Source organism: Pholis gunnellus (genome assembly GCF_910591455.1).
Source record: "Pholis gunnellus genome assembly, chromosome: 1".
Taxonomy (NCBI): domain Eukaryota; kingdom Metazoa; phylum Chordata; class Actinopteri; order Perciformes; family Pholidae; genus Pholis; species Pholis gunnellus.
Window position 1 is genome coordinate 7,058,195 of NC_136528.1, and position 19,749 is coordinate 7,077,943.

Consider the following 19,749-nt stretch of genomic DNA (forward strand, 5'->3'; position numbering starts at 1 on the left):
ACATTTTCATAATGCGTGCAGTGTGCATTTAGTCTTCAGGGGCCAATAAAAGGTGCTGTTCTTCAGATACATTAAAGTCTACTTAAACGTGGAGTAAATATCACAATTCACTAGTGACTAATTGCAACGCTGCTTCCGGTGCGATGAACCTGTAAACACAAGCTGCAAACATGGAAACAGTTGAAGAAAAGCCCAACCCCGAGAAGCTCTAGTCTGGTCCTCGAGAGTCGGTGTCCTGCAGGTTTTTGTTCCCCCCTGAAGGCTTCAGTTAGATACAGACCAGCTGTGGCTCATTACCTCTCACAGTACAAAAACTGTAATGGAACAAAAAGCTACAGGACACCGGTCCAACACGACAGGAATTTAGAGGTCTTAAAGGCCCACTTTACTGAGTTTTATATCGCTGGTGATAGACTGACATGATAATGCACACCATTACACGTGTCAGTGCTATCTGTTTCCCACAGGCTCGCTCTGTGAGAGCAGTAGCAAGCTTTCCCGGTCTCACATTTTTTGTGTTATCTGGTGTTGAGAAATAGAAAAGGTCTTGAGGCCAAAAAGGAATCTTCGCAATTGCTCTGTCTGAGGCTTCATGATCTGGGTGAAAGATTTGAGGGTTGAAAGCAGCCTTCTCACACGATGCAGAGAGTGATGTGTGATAGTTTATGTCATACAACACAGTGCACAGTGGTGGGAAGCACATGTCTGCATGTACTGTACTTAAGTACTTATTGTACTGCAGTGCTTTAGGTCCGACTTAAAAGACAGCTGATTCTGTGTTGCAACACGGGTTCACTGTGGGGTGCCCCAAGGCTCAGTGCTGGGTCCAGTGCTTTTTCTCTTTTACATGGTCCCTCTTGGCCACTTTATACCCATCCATAATGTCAGTTTCCATTTCCAGACAATGAAATCACCCAAATTAATAGTTCACACATAAAAGTCTTGGTTTTCTTTCATATTCAATAACTCAGATTAGGAGAAATCATGTCATTTGCGGTTAAAACCTCACCTTAGATTTAAATCGATGGTTCAATCCTGCTTTTATCATCTCAGAAACATTTCAAAGATGAAACCAATTCTTTCTCCCAAAAACCTGGAGACTGTTATCCACACCATCGTAACCAGTGGATGAGATTACTGTTACTCCTTGTTCTCTGGCATCAGCAGAGAATCCCTCTCCCGCCTCCAGCTCATCCAAAACTCACCGGCTACTCTTTTGCTTTGACAATTGACTTTAAGATATTATTCAGTACATACAAAGCCCAAAGAGGTCTTGTCCCAAAATATCAATCAGATCTCGTGTTTGATCGTTGATAAATATTTAACCAGTGGTTCAGTCTTACCAGCTTGTGACCTTTTATATAAAAGCAACGTCTCATTGAGACATTCCAGATGTTTATGAGTTGTTCGCAGTTTTACCAAAGACAGATTTCTCCTTCGAACATTTAAAATCGTTTCATTTAATTGACTGTAAAGAGGTTAAATTAACCATTACTTCACAAATTCAGGAAAAACCTCAAATAATAAATTATTTTTTGTTGCAAAACTTTGTGTTTTCTTTTGTCTTCTCCCTTTAATCGTCTCATGACCCCTCAGATTCAACTTGTGACACTTTGGAGGGGACCCGACCCTTGATTGGGCACCACTGGACTAAAATACTGTATATTATAAAACTAGTTTCACCTCAGCCTGCCAATTTTTACTACTACGGTTTCTTAAGTAGAGTTCTGAATGAAGGACCTTTACTTGTAATGAAGTAGTTTTATTGGATCTTGAGTACTCCTCCCACCACAGACAGTACATTACATTCTAAAAACAGCTGAATTTCATTTTACAAAAGCTATCCAGCTTTCTGATCCATAGAAACCCTGTTTATGGGCCTATTTTGTTTCCTTCTACTCTGATCTGCTATAAATCTTTCCTATAGTTATGCTGCTGGAAGCCACTGCTGCAAACACAGAAACATATTTCAGTTTGAATGATGACAATTCCGGGAAAACATATCGAGCCTGTTTGGGCCCTTTTTGTAATGAGATCCGAGTCTTTGTTTATAATAATTTATCACTGTGAGACGCCGAGCACAAAACAAACAGCTTCTTTGGATTTTAGCTGAGATGCACTGGAGCCATGTTTGTTTACACAAACATTACTTTAACTACCACGACTAAAACAGATGTAAATGTATTTTCACTGCCTTGTGCGTCTCTGTCACATAAACAAGAGTCATTAGCCTCGTTAGGCAACAGCCTTTTAAGGTAATTTGGAACAAATGATGCTATATTTGTTTATCATCTCAATTAAATCATTTTTTCCCGCAAAGACATTAAATTGTTTTCAACAAACTGTTTAGATTTTTGTTAATGATTAACATGAATTTACATCTAAATTAATTATGTATCAGGAAGTGACGACAATTCCTCTGCACTTGACTAAATTAGCACACTTTTATTGTTATATTATCAGCCTTTCTACACAGTTCGCAGATGGGTTTTCATCATTCACAGCTAATTTCTGCAACCTTTTTGATAATAGCAGCCCATTCAATGCAGCATCCTGAAAGTCCTCGAGCTAATTCAATAGCTTTCTCGTAGTATATTATAAAAGGCAAAATGCAGTCTGCTGCCATCAAATGATCCCATTGAGTCTGCCTATTGCCTGAGTTCAATTTGTTATTAAGAGCAGATTAATGGGGAAATATTCAGAGAGCCACAGGGGATGAGTCTGTTTGTTCTCCGAGTGCTGGAGAGCATCCGTTTCTCTTTCTTAACGACGTCCCTTTGCTCTCTGGTGTGATTTCGAACAAACGCACAAAAAGCCATGAATGAATATGAATTATTTCTGTTGGATTTCTTTGTTTTCTCTTTTGTTGAAAAAAGGTTAAAGGTTAGATATTCAGGACTCCCAAACGATGTGCTCTTAAATCTTTAATGATGTTCAACAACAAGCAGACAAAGACATCTTGCAGCGATAGCAAAAAGGAAAGTAATTATCAGTGGCCTGGTGCCATTCTTTATAATTGCTGTCGACATCTGAATTCTTCAGTGATTCAAATAGTTCTAGTGTTGTGTGCATGGACAGTTTTTCCCCTTTGTCTTCCTCTGCCTGAGCCAGAAAAACTACAACACCAACCAAAAACAAAATAACAGTCAACGTGTGCCCCGTGTGAAACGAGAAGTCAACGTTAAGTTACTAGTTAACTTCTGTACTTAACGTCACGTCTGTAGTTATTTTAACCCAAACCACCATCATTACCTGAACCTAACTAAGTGGTTGTGTTGCCTAAACCTAACTTAGTTTTCTGTGAAGACGGAAGTATATTTTGAAAAGACTGTGCATGTAACGAGCAGAAATTCACACGTGTTGCTGGACTTTCGTAGGAAAATGCACAAAAAATGAGGAGTACGAACCGTTGTATGAGGATACGTTGAAGTATTTCCAGATCATTTACTGAACCTAACCATTAGTTTTGTTGCCTTCACTAAATCTACATCTACTGAATCTACATTTCTTCCAGAGTAGCTGCATAGTCGACCCTTCACTCTATGAAACAGTGAAGAGGAAAACAGCAGGTCAAGAAATATCAATGGCTTTTGCCATTTTTTGGCTCTGGCTCTTTTTCCAAAAACTGTTGTTGCGTATCAGAAAAATGCAAATATTCCGACTGCCTCGAGTAGCTCCTTCAAAATGTCAAATATTCACCAACTAGGAAATACTGTAGAGCTTCTTCACTTGACTGAATTGCATTTTGAAAATACTTGTCTCGTTAAAGCATTTCATCAACCCTAAAAGGCAGAATTGTTTCAAATCCACAGAGGAGCATATTTATTCAATTTAAATAAACACCCCCAAAAGTGCCCCCCCCCCCCCAAAAAAAGAAAGAAATATCCCACCACAGAGCACAACATTCAGATATTGAAGCCTGACAGAACAATGGAAATTGAAAAGGAGCCTGAGTGAATCAAACACACCGTGGGCGATGCGCTGTCACCTCGTCGCTCCCTCACCTTCCACCGTTGCCACGTTTAGTGATTCATTCATGCAGGTGCTGCCAGGAAAAGACCTCGCGGGGCAACTGACAGCCTCGCTTGATTCCAGTGAACCAACAACCCTCACACCCGCTGTCAAGCTGCAGCACACGGAGGACATGTAGCCATGATGTCTTTGGAAAAGAACATCTCTACTTTTAAAATTGGTTTCGAAACCTCTGAGATGGTCGCATGCTTTCTGTGCCTGCACATCCAGAAAAACAAGGCTGGGAGTCTGCATTCTGCTTCTGCACATCGACACACACGATAACTTCATAACGTGATATGAGACTGGATATCGTCTGTTAGACATTTGTGTGAAATTGTCATAACTAGCGTATGAATTCTTGAGTTATGGCCAAAATTGGGTTTTGTGAGGTCATGATAACCTTTGACCACTCTAATCTAATCTAATTCACTGAATGCAGCGATGTCGACATTGCAACGACATTGTAGGGCTGACCATTGATGCTGTCACAATCTTTATTTTTCAATAAAGATTGTTGATGAATAATCATCAGTAATGTGGATAAAGTGACAAGTGGTTGGAGGCAAATAATAGAGCAGCTAGAACAGTAATTTTACTGTAATACAGCCTTTAAAACCAGGAAAAGACAGAACCTATGAAATACTAGGACATCCAAAATCTACCAACATCTTTACTAAGGCTCAGAATGTCCTGTCTTACATTCCATGATTATGGGCTGGTGGTTGCAAGTAGTGGTAGATGTAACCTCTCTTCATCGAGGATATCCGTAATAAATTTCATGGCAATCCAGTCAGAGCGGAGATATTTCAGTCTGGACCAACCTGTTTTACATTCTGTGTGGATTCATTGATCCGCAGACGCATCAGTTGATAAACTAGTGCCATTTCATCAAGATGTCTTTTATTTATTTATTTATTTTTATTATGACGCTCTGGAATATTACACCATTGTCTCAAATGACCCCATGTGTGGTCGACGTCTCCCCCCAGCAGAGTGGTTGATGATTGAGCTCGTAACAGTTTTAAGCACTCACACGGGCCCACAGGAAGAAGATGAATCACCCATCAAGCAGGAGGAGCGGGAGGCGACTGGTGAGGAATAAAATGAGGCTCCTCTAACAAATACAAAAAAGTGGAAAGAGGAAAACTGTATATCACCTGTCCTCCTCCTCCTCGTCCTCCTCCTCTCTCTTGACCTGTCACTTAGAAATATCGATGCTCCTCGATCGTCCGTACTTCGCCAACTCCTGCTCCTCGACACTCTTTGGCCATTTCATTACTTTTCCCTTTTATTCCCTCACACGCACTGCAGACTTCTCTCATTCTTCACAGACAGATGCTCATTATCTCCCTTGTTGTCGTTTCCTCCTCACTGATAAATGGTGTGTTAAATAATTCTCTTCCCTTTGTGTCTCTCGCAGTTCTTCATCCTCCTCCTGCTCATCTTCTTCCTGGAGATTCTGTCCATCATGCTTTTCTTCATCTACCAAGACGAGGTAAGACTCCTGAATTGCTTCTCAGCGTGTTGTATCCTGTGATTTTTCTCAGAACGAGATGAGAAGAGCCCTCCATAATGCAGGTTGATGATGTTTCACAGAGAAGCATGGCATGTCAAATGATAGTATTGATGTTCATGCGAGCAGTGTTTGTTCAGAAAAGAACACGTCAGCTGACACTGCATCAATTACAAAAACTCTTTATTTCGCTTTAGAAACTCCATTTCAAGGACAAATACAGTAAGAAAATACATGATTCATATCGGGCTGGGAGCTAATATCTCATATCCCGATATACTGTCAGGTTATTTCATATCTCGACAACAATATCACGTTTTCTGGGAATTCAATAAATAATCCATGAAATAACCGTAAGGCCCTTTTTTGTATACTCTTAATTAAACACTTGACAAATTAAAAGTATTGATTATTTTCTCCTTTAATATAAAATTACAGCGCAAAATAATCGATATATTTCCATGTATATTTGTTAATCGCATTGTAAAGTGTGATGTAAAAACAAAACGGCAATTCATGAATTATAATCCTACAAAATATTTCAGAGTTTATGACAAATTTGAGTCAGAATGTCCTTATTATCAATATAGACGATGTAATTGTGTATCACGATATCCTGGTGATTATATCACGATACAATTCCATCAAAATGAGTTGTGTTGGTTCATTTACTTCATCATATATTTAGCTGTGTGAACCCAAAATAAGTAGATTTCTCTATGAGTTAATTGACTATTCACGAATAAAAAGGACACCATCACAAAATACGGCCAATACATACAAAGAGGTTATTCATGCTTTATTGGGTCTGGCTGCTAGACGACAAGCAAACAACTTTTGAAATGCTGGTTTTGTGAATGGAGTTTGGATTGATTTGTTTCTGGGCTTTGCACACATTGTTCCTGCCATCAACACTCAGAATTACGTCTTCTAGGCGTAAATATGGTCACAAAGTTATTGTTTATGTCTGGTCAGACAGTCTGGGTTATACCCATACATTTCTACACATAGTTTCGTCAGGTCCCTGTAGAACTTTTCCCACAGACGGCTTTTCTTCCTCCATTTCTGATTCAACGAAGTCAGGACGTCAGTAATGAGAGGAGGAGCATCTCAACACCGATAGGCTTTCGCTACACAGCGTTACGCAAATTCCTTGCTCGAGTTGAAATATTTCATAATTCAAATGAGATTCTATTCACATCTTTGCATTGACTTTGCATGAAAAGTCAGCCTTGCGTTTGCTGTGAACACGGCACAAAAGCCAGGGCCAGTAACAATGCATCAGTGCTGGTGTCTGTGAGGGTCGTGAGTGATGGGTTAATACAAATTACTGAGATTTTCTTTTTGCTGAAACGGTTCATGCTCACACATCTTCACACATCCTTCCCTCGTTAATAAATCTCCATTTATCTCAGCTCATGCATTCAGGATGATTTCCCCTGTAAATAAACAAGTCAGGCAAGAGACAAGAAGCAGAGGCGCGATCCCTCTCCTTATATGAATCTGTAGTCCCTTCACATTTTCAGCTGAGGTTTTAATAATGCTTTGAAAGGGCATGCTAAATTACACCCATCTTGGTCTTAATTAATGCTCCTATCCTCAAATTAACTAATAGCTTTTATCCTTTGCGTCCTTTACCCCAGCAATTAAACCTCCAGAAAATGATTGTAATTAAAATGAATACCCAACTTTATGCGTCAGGTGCTGTATGTCTTCGTTAACTACCTAAATACTCACTAAATAGAGGAATACTAGTGTGATTAGTTTGGATACTGGAGGGAATTACATTCCCAGAAGAAGTCTGGGTTGACGCAGCGAAGTGACTCTAAAAAACCCCGCGTCAAGGCTCTTGAAGATTACGCGTTTGTTATCTTGTAATGCAGAACTGCTGTTGCCACAGTCAGAGGATTGAGTTTGAACCTGCAATTATAGAATGAAAAGTCAATTGAGTGTATTGTTGTGTTTTAATCAAATTGTTGGTTAAATTAAATGACAGGCACCAGTACAAGCAGCAAGCAGCAGCACGAGTAGTGAACAAATCACAGCTACATATTATTTCACGGTTGATGTTCATATTTTAGAAATTAATATTACACAGCATTTAGGGCGGCAACAATTGTAGTAATATTTTTTTATTAACTGATTGTTTAGATGACAAAAATGTCAGAAGAATGTTCAGAACAATTTCCCTAAATGAAAAGCCCAAAACACAAACATATTAAAAGTAAAAAATATATGAAATGAAGCAAAACGTAAAAACCTCACATTTGAGAAGCTGGAGCCTGAGAATATTTGAGCAGTTTTGCTTGAAAAATTACTTTGATTATGAAAATTGTTCATCTCATCGATTGAGAACATGACGATATTTCATCCCAATACAGGACTCGAGTATCCTGTAACGAGATGAAATGATAAAAATTGACAAATAAAATCTGCAGGTGCTGTAATTTAATTTAGCGTACATTATATCAGACGCCTTCTAGAGGCACTTAATGCTACAGTGGATTGAAAACGTAGATCTCCACCATAAATCATTGGCAATTTCAATCGACTTGCGTTATATTATTAATGTGTTGGTACAGAGAACTCTATCCCTGAAGACTTAGGCCAAGGCCAACCCCGACTCTAGTGCCTTTGTACATTTCGGTAAATTCATATTTCCCCACTTTTTATTTGGTCTTTGTTGTCTTATTTTCTCTTTGTTATTCTGACTATACAACTGCCGAATGTGTTGCATTTCCATCTCCGTTCATCTTTGGCGGTGTAACGCGGTGAGTATTTCCTGACTGGCAGGTTCTTCTGGGCTTTCAGCCAATCGGCACTGCTCCGCTCAGCTTTTTAATGAATGTTGTCTCTTTGTCCCGCCTCTCTCTTAGCATCTGTGTTCCCTGATGTTCAGTGAGCCCCATTATTCAGCCTCTGAATAATTCAGTTTTGTTCACCCAGGAGTCGATTAGCGGCACAACGCAGTAAAATGTTAGTGATGGCGTCGATGTTCTGCAGAGCTGGTGCACCGAGGGAAGAGTACTCACAGTGAAGAATGGGTGGCCATTAACCAGTACTGCCAATGATATTTCATTGAAACAGCAGGGGACTGGTATCATCTGTATATTGTTCAATGTGATCACTGCTGGAGAATTTAACAAAACCTTTACAGTATGACACATCAAAGCACATTTAACAACATGGGTCACTGTTTTTTCTTGTGGCAAAAAAAAAAAAGGACTTGCACTAACTAAACATGAAATATTGCAGTGGTATTCTGTCACAAATGAAGTTTGTGTTAGTTTATTGTCTGTGTTGAATAAAACAGTCCACTTTGTTAAAGCAGTGTGCAGGATTTAGGTTTCTATTGGCAGGAATTGATATTCATAACAAGGTTTTAATAGTGCATAATCACCTGAAACTAAGACTTGATGTGTTTTCGTTACCGTAGAATAAGGCCTTTATATCTACTTAGGGAACGGGTCCTCTTCAAGGAGTCCGCCATGTTTCTACAGTAGCCCACACCGGACAAACCAATCACTGGCTCTAGAGAGAGGCATTTGCATTTTACGTTTCCTGGTTGCCACAAAAGTTCTCCAACACGCTTGGAAAAAGAGAAGTGAGCGGAGTGGGATTCAGTCGGTTGCAATCTGCAACATCACCACTAGATGGCACTAAATCCTACACACTGCTCCTTTAACGCTTAGCAACAATAACTACTACTACTCGTAGGGGTGTTTCACCACCTGGTTTAGATCACCGTCATGGATGATCGGTCAGGAGACAAGAAACAAGAGGCAAGCCCTTCATCTCATCTTTTAAAATCACATTATGCTCATCAACAATTATCCTTTCTAATTACTTTTTGTGCTATAATAGAACATGTTCAGCTGTTTGAAGAATAGTCTTTGTTGTCATTATTCACAAGAGAACGGTTTCTGAATCCCAACCAAACAAACTGATTTATAGAGACGGATATTACTCTACCAAAGTCTGCGTTCTACGTCGCAAACATCTTACTTTTAGTACATATTGCAGCTGTCCATGTAACACTACATACTTTGTAACATACTACTTCATCAAAACATTGAACCCTCTTGCTCATATATCTGCTGCTCAACTGCTGATTGTGGGCCAAAATACCAAGAAAAGCGTGCTGGCTTGCATACGGCAAAATGTGACCAGATGCAGTTGGACATCCTGCATACTATGTATCGGGACAAACTAAAACATTTCTGGCATAGTAAATAGTATAGTAGTATGGGTATTGGAACGCACACTAAGTCACACTACTCTCCTCCACATCGTACCTCATTAAAGAATACAGGATCTGTCTCTCATGTGATGTTAGATTATGTTTTGGGCGTGAAACCACGTCTTACTGGATCCAGTCTTTGCAGCTCTGTAGCGGTTGTGTGCAGCATGCAACATGTTAGTTCACAGAAGAAACGCACACAGAAGTGGAACGATGGCTGCTCATCATTCGGAGTTATCTCACATGCATGTGATGAAGAAATTAACTGAGAAGAGTGAAAAGAAATTGACGAATCTTTTGACGGTACTGAAAATGTATTCCAATAACGATGCATTCACTTCATAAATCCCGGCACCTCGCTCATTTCTTCATGAAATTACATTATCTTCTTTTAATAGTATCATTATCGGGGATTCTGGTCCTGGGATTATTTGTTATTTTGTTACATTTTAAACAGGATTCTAACCGTATTGTAGTGTTCTCTTAGTTCTGTTATTGAAGTAGTTCAAACAGGGTGTTGAGGAAGAGTTTTTACAAAATAAAATCGTGGGGTCATTTATTATCAGAGGGGAATTTACTTTGAATACGACCCACTTAAACAGAACCTTTAATACTTCTGTCCATGCACACAAACATTTTTGGACTCCTCATCTGTGTTGCTTTGATTTCCATCCCATGCGTTTGTATTTTATAGCTCATCCGTGATTATCAGGACCTGCTGCTTTTTCCCTCCTTCGTCACCATGGCAACAGTCCAGCAGTTGTAGAGTACGTCCGACGCCGTTCCTCCGGTGTGCAAAAAGCCTTCCAGATGCCATAACTTAACGGGAGCGCAGCAGTCGGTGCATGTTGATGAACTCCGTCCCGGGCTGGTCACGCTCAGTGGTCCAGTTTATTACACCTGCTTTAGACCCGATAAAAAGCTCCGCGACGCAGCTGGAAACTACTTCAAACAGCTCACAGATCTTCCACACAGCAGAAACCGTTCCACACAGCAGTCACCGTTTGTTTCACTTTGTCGACTCCTAAGGGTGATGAAAAGGATGATGAAAAAGGTCCTTTGAGGTTAACTTCAGTGGAGCCACAGCTGTGTTTGAGTGTCAAGAGTGAATGAAAATGAGCCTGACTCGGCGGCGCGATATTGAAAATTGATGTATGGGTGCTTTACGCCACGTCCGTGTGGGTTTACAACCGTGTCAGCTTGGCTTTATTATCACCTCAAGGGAAAAATCACTCAGCCAGACAAACATAAACAGAGCAATAACAGCAGCGGACCACCAGCCATCCTTAGATATGAGGCAATCACCAACAATCTTTATTGTATAACGATTATCATTTGTGTTATTATAATTTCAATTTGTAAGTAAGAGTCTGCAAAAAGGTCTTTGCATTGACTTTGTTTATTTTAGTACTTTTGAGTGCACACACACACACACACACACGCACACACGCACACGTGTTGTATCTAAATTAAGTTTAGCTGCTTCTTTGTTAGTAGAATAGTCAGTTAAAAGTCATGTTTTAATCCGTAAAGCCTGAACTGTTTATGATTCAATCAAGGAAGTTCTGGTTCTGAAAAGTGAAGCCAATACTGAAGTGTCTTAAAGCTGCATTTTCTCTAATGTCCACCAGGGGGCGACTCCTCTGGTTGTATAGAAGTCTATGAGAAAATGACTACTTCTCTCTTGATTTATTACCTCAGTAAACATTGTAAACATGAGTTTATGGTCTCAATCTCTAGTTTCAAGTCTTCTTCAATACAGCATGATCCGGTCTGAGAGTTTTCCGTGTTTTCGTCTTACAACTTTAACTCTTTGTTTTTGGCCGCCTAAAAATGTTTTATTCAGCGTTCAATTGTTCTTAGCTCCGCCCTCTCGTGTCACTTCTGGTTAAAAAAAAAACAAGATGGCGACGGCCAAAAAACTTGAGGCTTCAAAACTGATATCCACAAACCAATGGGTGACATCACATTGACCACTTCCACTTCTTATATACAGTCTATGTACAGTCACCCAAAATAACTACATCTTCCAATTAATACCAATAACAATGCTTAATAGCTAACGTTAAATAGCAGAAGAGATCTTCACCACAGCAGCCTCACAAATACCAACTGAACAGAGAACCAAGACACCAATGCACAATAGGCATGCTAGCACAAACAGCTAAGCTACCTCTTACCTTGTGGAAGTGAAGCAATGACCTCTGGATCAATTATCCTCAGTGGAGAAGGGCCGCTAACGGAACATAAAGGAAACTTTGATAAAAGACATAAATTAGCCTTTTGAGCCTGCAAACTATAGTTGCATTAAAATTAAACATGAAGCTTAGCAAGTTAGCAAGCTATACAAACTTATTTACATAAATAGAACGTAATATATTTATTATATACATTTTATGGTGTTGCCAGTCAGACTTGGACGAATTTCAAAACTTACCAGAAACTTAAGTTCTTCAGGTCCTTCAGTTACTCTCCTCCTCTTCTTCTCTCTCTTCATAACTAGAATACAGCTTCAGGACAGACGCAGACCTTTTCACCCAAACTGAAATGTTTACCGTCCACAGGTGCTCCTCTCCAGGAGCAACACAGTCCAGCACATGTTTGAGCATTCAGGCCCCGCAGGTGTTTTCACTCACAGCTAATTAGAGCTCTGCTCAGGTTGAGTTTGGGCGGAGCTTTGCACAGATTTATGAGATATCACCAAACTTTATGTTCTAATATAAAGGTGCAATATGCTATATATACTATTGTATATTAGTCTACAATAAGTTATTCAAAACAATGAATGTATTAAAAATAAAGTCTATACATTTTTCAGGTAATGTTTCTACTTCTGTTCTTTCTAAAGCATGTTGTAATGGAGTATTTCTACATTCTGTATCGTTATTATTTTTCTTAAATACTCTTTCACCACTGAGTGTACCAGTAAAGTAATCTTTGTGGCAACAGTACAGTGGTATTTGAGGTGGTGATAGCACTGATGGTAGTCATTTACTCATCAAACGGCCTGCAGGGATGTTAAAAGGTCTCGGACTGAACGCTGGAATGAAACCAGATAATCGAAAACACTGCCTCTCAATAGGCACAAGACAAGTGATGGAAATTATTGGCCTTTCTTGCTCGAGCTACCCCTGAGGTGTTATGCAACTATATTGATAGGACTTGGAGTCTGTTATATAAATGATTCAAACTCAGATCAATAACTGAAAGGCTGTGTGCACTGATTTAGAAGGCGTATTACACCGGAGGCCTTTACATTGCAACAGTTGTATATAAACAGTGCCCTCTTTGTGCTGTGTAAATCATCGTGGTAGGTTTACCCATCCACTGTTGAAGGAAACCAAATATCAAAATGTGCTCACGGGTGCTGAGACGTAGACAGTTCAAACTGCATCACTCGAGATATATCTGGTTTGACACCGACAGTGAGGCGCCGCAGACTTCTGCGTCTGCTGGGATCGCCGAGTTGAAACGCTGATTGCAACAAAGGCCCCGAAGCGAAAAAGAGTTTCATTTTGACATTGATGGGTTCAAATTAAAAGAAAAAATTCTGCCCGTCGGCTGCTCTTAAACCTCCTTGCGTCATTAGTCTGTGATATTCAGCGTAGTTATACTCGCTTTTTCTGTCATTTCACCTTTTTATTGTGCTGACTTCACTTCAACTCGCTTCATCTGCTAAATGTGTCAGAGAACAGGTGTGAAAGGAGGGTTTTACATTTAGATTGAGTGACCTTTACCTAAAAAGAAACCATTGTGGGTGTATTGTGTTATAATCTATTCCGTATTTGAGTTTGCAAACTGCATTCAAACTGCACTTTCTACTTTACAGGACAAATCACTTTACAATTTGCCTCTCAATCACGCTCACATACACTGATGCAGCTGGGGTTCAGTGTGTTGCTCAAGGACACCTCAACAATGCAGAGATGGGGGATGAACTCCCAACCTTGTGATATGGTGTATGCTTCAATGATATGTAAAGAAACTGAAGAATGCCATCAAATGGTCACATTTACAACCTTGTTTACTTATTGTTTGATAAGATTTTAAATCGTAATTTTGCACAAAAACATAATGACGATTGTTTACCATGTCAGGTATTTCATTTGGGAAAAGATCATTAAAATGTCTTCTCCGTTATGGATTCACCCTTTTGTGTCTTATTCTCGTCTGTGACCTGAAACAGTGTTCACGTGGTTTCAAATCTCAGTTCAGCTCAGTTCACTCTCAGCTTTCTCGGGACAACAAATCAACAGAAAAGAGGCAACAAATGACCATAAAGAAGCCAGAGGTTTCCCTCAGAGTGTACTTACAGTGTGGCTGGGATCGTTTGGATTCGCACCCCTTCATGGCGTTAGCTATCGGGTCGATGGCAGCGGTAGGTATAACCTCTGCAGCTCGGCGGTCGGCGGCTCAACGAGGTGCCTGGGGGCCGGCTGTGCAGGTGATTTCCTATCTGCTTGTGTGCGTTGGGACAAGTCAAGGTGACGCAGCGCTGCTGTAAAAATGAAGTCATGAAGAGCGACGGTCAGGTCGGATCCCCAGAAGACCTCGCGCACTAAACCAAAAGGGTACTGCAGCCGTTAAAAGAGAATCATTGCCACTACACGAGGCCCTCTATTTCCTTCTGATGGCGCCATTCGTTAAACTTAAAAAAGCAAAAAAAAAGCCTGCTATTAAAAATCAGTAACACTTTATTTTAACCGTCTCTATTAAGCTTTTCTTCGCAGTATATAAACCATTAATCACAGGCCCAGACACACTATAATGTAGCTGTGATCACTTTTGCTGTAACTCCTGTTGAAGCATCTTTGTTTGATGGAAACCGATGCATCTCAATATTTTATATTAAATATGACGTATTTATAAATTATATCGATTAAAGGTGCGAAAATAGATATTTAAAATGGCAAATATAGCAGCAAACAACTGAATGAAGTCTGTGTGTTTTGTTGGATGAGCTACTCCTTGTTTTGTTGACATAGGCGTTCTCCATGTGTGCTTGCACCACTTAAATACTGTGTGTATGTTTTTAACACACTTAAAACTTCCTGATATCTACAATATAAAGCGTTAAACAATTCATGAAGTGTTTATATATTATTGATGAATGCTAAATAGGATAGTTAAAGTAAAGTGTTGCTTTATCTTAAGTGATCTTTCACGCATATCTGAACAAAGACTTTGTCCTGCTGCATTAATCGCCTCGTTTCATTCTGTCAGATGTGTTTGAAACTAAAATCCAGTGTTTCCAGTGAGTAGGTGTCTAATTGACATGCATCATTTCTCCGGGGGAAAACCACCGGCGTCTGTTTCCGCTGTCACTCTCACATCACTGTATTCTCTTCTTGGCGCTGTTCCACTGCTGGGAAATTGTGAAATAACTTGTGAACCTAACTACTTGAAAATGCAGGCTAAGTGCGACCGCTCATGTGGTAAAGCACGTTTACAAGCATCATGCATCTAAAACTGCGGACGTGCGACAGGACCCCTGTGAAATCCCATTTCGTCCCGATAGCTCCACTTTTCCCACATCATTACCGCTCCAGCGTTGGCCGTCAAAATATTTAAGCTCGTCAAGTTATCAATATGCAGAGCCCCTGTCTGAATGCATTTCAAGCCTGAGAAATTTTCATTTCACGTCGACTTGGAGAAATGCAATTAGATAAACGCCCCTGGCTAATCACGTTGCTAAAATACACCCACGTCAGGGCGATGTTAATATAAGAGACAAATTGAGATCATCGGTAAACAGACAAGACGGATTTGTTTGTGTCTCGGAATATGTGAGACATGGGAGTGTGCAGTTTGGGAGCTGCAGATAATGTTGAGGAATTTGCAAAGACGGAGATTATGAATAAGTTAAATTCCAATTTGGGTCATTGCTATTTTACTGTCACTATTTTACTGTCACATCATAATGCGCGTCATTTCATTTGATGTACTTATTTAGCTTTTGTTATTTTTTCCTCTCATATTATTACCAGCTGGGTACTTTTAACGCAGCCACTTGTGTCGTGTCTAGTTCATATTTCACTCCCAGTAGGCACAGAATATTGAAGTGTTACCCACAACATCAAATCGTTCACCTCTCAGTGGAAGCCAACACATCTTTCCTGAGAGCCTGACTATCGGTTGGACAGCCCGGTGTTTCTCTTTGCTCCTCCTGCTTCAGAGTATTTGGTCTCTTTCAAGACGTCAGTTAGACGTCAACTTTGCTCTTGGTTTGTGTGATTTCCATTCAAGTATAGCTTCGGGAATAAATATTGGCAGCGATTTTATACGAACAACAAAGTGTGGTTACTCAGCTGAAAGCAGTCATGTGTTGCACCTTTGTGTTTTCTTTCTGGTGCATGAATCTGGGTTAAAGGGACATAACTGAAAACCAAAAAGAGGTCCTTGCAGAGGATAAAAACTCTCTAATAGCACTGCCAAATATTAACCTCAGGTGAACATTTGCTGTGTTGCAAGATCTCCACTGGTTGTTTAGGATAATAGGCAGAGCAAGGCGCTAATACTGGAGGCAGAGAGTTTGACTTCTGCTGGAAACACCACATTGAAGTTTAAATGTACTGGAATGAGTTCACCATTTGGTTTGAACTCATGAAAATTGTTCAATTTGGTTACCGTGATGAATAATATTTCCTAATCCATTTTTGCCAGATGTAAATGAGTTTTGGCAAATTTGTGCAGCTTATTCCCTCCCATTTAATTCAAAAAGTCACACAACAATTCTCTTTCAAAACTTCTTATGTTTTAAAAAGAAACCCATCAGTGTGGACCATAAGCTGACAATCGTGTACAAACTACAAGGGAGTTCTGTTCAGTTTCCCATGAGCACATAACTTTTGGAGTTCAGCTTAAAAACAAGGTTGTGTGTTCAGTATTGTTTCTGTGAATTTGGGGGACAATAGATGAGTAAACGCAAATGTAGTTTAATTTGATTAACATACAGTTTCTTTTTTTAGGGAAAACAATTAAAAGGTTACTAATTGGCTGATCCCTGCCACCCGAACCATTAACTAAACTAACATAATACACAAATGAACAAGTCCTTCATCATAACACAGATTTGTATTTCTCTATCAGGTCCATATTCCAGGTTTTGAAACAGAAGGTTGAGTAGGAAGATCAAATATATTTACCAGTTACATTAATAACTTCTTATTTTTCTAGCTGTGGAAAACGGTAATTCTTGAATCCTGGCTGCGGTTTGCCTCGGTTTGTTTCTCCTCAAACTGATACTTAAATAAGGGTTCCAAACAGGTTCTTTTGAAGGGCTGAGGTTCTGCTCGGTACCATTTGCTTCTGAAGAACCCTTTGGGGAAGAAAGAGTTCTTCAAGGATTCTTAAAAGCACACATATGAAAAGGGAACGCCCACAGTCCAGCCCACGCACCCCAAAAACCAGGATCAGCCCTTTAACGTTCTAGATGAAACATATGGAATATGGAAGGGTTCTCTGTAGTACTTAGTTAGTTCTAGTTGAAAACCCTTGCAACACAAGAGGGTTCTTGTGCGATCCCCCCTGGGTGGGTTCTAGGTGATACCCTTGGAAGGTAAAAAAACAACAACAACCAGGTGGGTTCTTGTTAGCACCCATTGAAAGGTGTAAATGTTCTGGATAGAACCTCTAAAGAGGGTTCTGTTTGAGGCTACTACATCACAGAAGCCTTCTTTGTAAAATCTCTTATCGGGGGTTTTGGGTGGAACCTTTCACAGTTGGTTCTAGGTATAATCCTTAATGTTGGGTTCTAAGTTTAATCCTCTGAAATGGTTCCAGGTAGCATCTTTATAAAAGGTTCTCTGTAGGCTCTGAGTCTACGTTCCCTCCGGAGGGAAGTGATTATCTTAGTATCAGAACTTCCAACTCCCTGTTTGATGGTTCCTTGTGAGGAGCTAAAGTATGAAGACGAGACGGTATATATCTAGGCTCTGCGTGATCTATTTTAACGTAATAATCCATCCCAGGTGAGTTGGAAAAGCTGCTGATAAAACCTCAGAAACACAGTTCAGTACAGACTGGCGGCTTCAGATGGCAGCCTTCAGAAAGACGCACTTGTTGTTGTCAATGGCTGCAGGCAAAAAAGCTTTTTAAGAGCATTTTGAGTTTACGCATCCAAACAGTTTCATACTTCACTTTTTGTTTGGAGCGTCTGCTTCACAGGAACAGGCCATGAGAAGGATCTCTGTGTTGGAAGTTTCTGTTGATAATACGCCCTGACCTAGTGTTATTGTCCAACACCTTGGGTCTGAGATCCATCGGCGTACTTCTACCTTAATGAAGGCTGGTCAAGTATCAGCCCTTAAATTCTAACAGTGCGCTACTTTCCACCCCGTTAGTCTCATTGATTGTCTACGCACGCAGTTTTTCCAAGTGTTAATCAGGACCAGATTAGAAGCAGAGGATGGAAATTGTAATTGATTTGCCCGAGCTGGTTTTTTTAATTGATTTGCCCCAGCTAAGGACCGAGATTAGTCACTTAAAGGGGAGTGCCACACAATTTAAATTATTCACGCGTGTCATTGCTGTGCCCCGGGACAGAATTACAATTCCGAGACAGAAACCTTGACTTGGTTGGCCCATCCATTATCTGAGGAGCACTGCCAGACTTTCACATCTGTCTCCGCAAAAACTTAAGGGTTAGTTCTCGAGTTTCCAGCTTCCGAGAAGTTCACAGTTTTTGACCGATCACGTCCCGAGGCACAGGAATAACGTATGTGGATTCTTCAGAAGGGTGGCACTCTCCTATAGCTCCTTCTGGAAATGCAGAGCAACGCTTGGGAAGATTTAAGCTCGAAGTCGGAGGGAAATAAAGCACATGCAGGTCAGACCAGAGTAAAGTATGGCTGCAGTCAAAATGCCCTTGAACATCCTCGACTCGGTGCAAATTGAACGCGGGGAATGTAATCTGGGCTCCCTCGCAGGAAGGATGAAATGGAAACCAGCCCTTGCCAATAAGTGTGCACCCCAATAGGTGAGGAGGGCAGAACCCCAGTGGGACGTTCAGGTGCATTCAGAAAGTACAAAGACATCTGGGGGAGCAAATTACATATATATGAAAACGACTGAAACATTACTTTTTAAATCCGAGCTTGATTTTTGGAAGGATTCTGGGAGGGCAAAGCCCCAAGCGCCGCTGCGTTGAATTCCAAAACTTGAAGGCAGCAATTTACGTTATGAATCAATAATGTTGAAATCCACACTGTCTATGTTTCGTATCAGTAATGTCATTGTAGGAGATGAAGTAGGGAATGTTTTATGCAGTTTGGAGTCTGAGAGTGAAATTGTGTGTCTACGGGAAATCTGTGGGGGAATATGATCACAGATCCTTCACTGTATCGTCTTCCTCCTGCATTTATGGCACACAGGTAATGGATATCCTCTCTTTGAAGGTAAATTGAGCCATTTTTCCTCTCGTTATTTCCTCTCCTCCGAAATCTTTTTCACACGTAATGTCCCTTCTCCGGATGGAAAGCTCCATTTCTCTGCTTACTATACTGTACGTGTCATCCAGAGTGCAGGAGTCATGTCACTACTTCATCAGTGTATTAGCTTTTACATATTAATACGTTATTTGTATTGCACTTTTCACACAAATGCAACGTAACACAAAATGCTTCACAGAGTACACGTTGTGTCTTTGTGATTGATGCAGGACAACCACCGCTTCACCCGGCTTTATCTTAAATACCATGCTGGAAGCCTCAAATAGGCTCAAACTGGTAGAACAGATATCACTTAAATCTGTGCAGAGAACACTTTATTTTTAGCTTTCGGTCTAAAGGACCTTCATCAGAGCACACACGGTTCAGCTGGAATGGCAGGTGTGCAAACAAACAAATCACATCCAAAATCCTCATCGAGGCCCATCAGCTGAAGTGTATCTAAAGTGTCAATCCAAAAAAAGCTCCCTTTGGCATATCTTTCTTTCCATATCTCCCGCTCTTGGCAATTTAATAAGTTCAATATGCTGGAATCG

At 40.3% G+C, this 19,749-nt stretch overlaps 1 protein-coding gene across 3 annotated transcripts in view; it reads left to right on the plus strand.

The window, feature by feature from the left end:
- tspan4a (tetraspanin 4a) overlaps positions 1-19,749 on the plus strand; it is a gene marked incomplete at its 5' end in the record, with an annotated part of 116,465 nt that overhangs the window by 77,674 nt on the left and 19,042 nt on the right. For all 3 annotated transcript variants that reach the window (XM_079162076.1, XM_079162077.1, XM_079162075.1), the window contains one exon: positions 5,435-5,509. In XM_079162076.1, the coding sequence (XP_079018202.1) occupies positions 5,435-5,509 (75 nt within the window). The remainder of the gene's footprint in view (positions 1-5,434; positions 5,510-19,749) is intronic.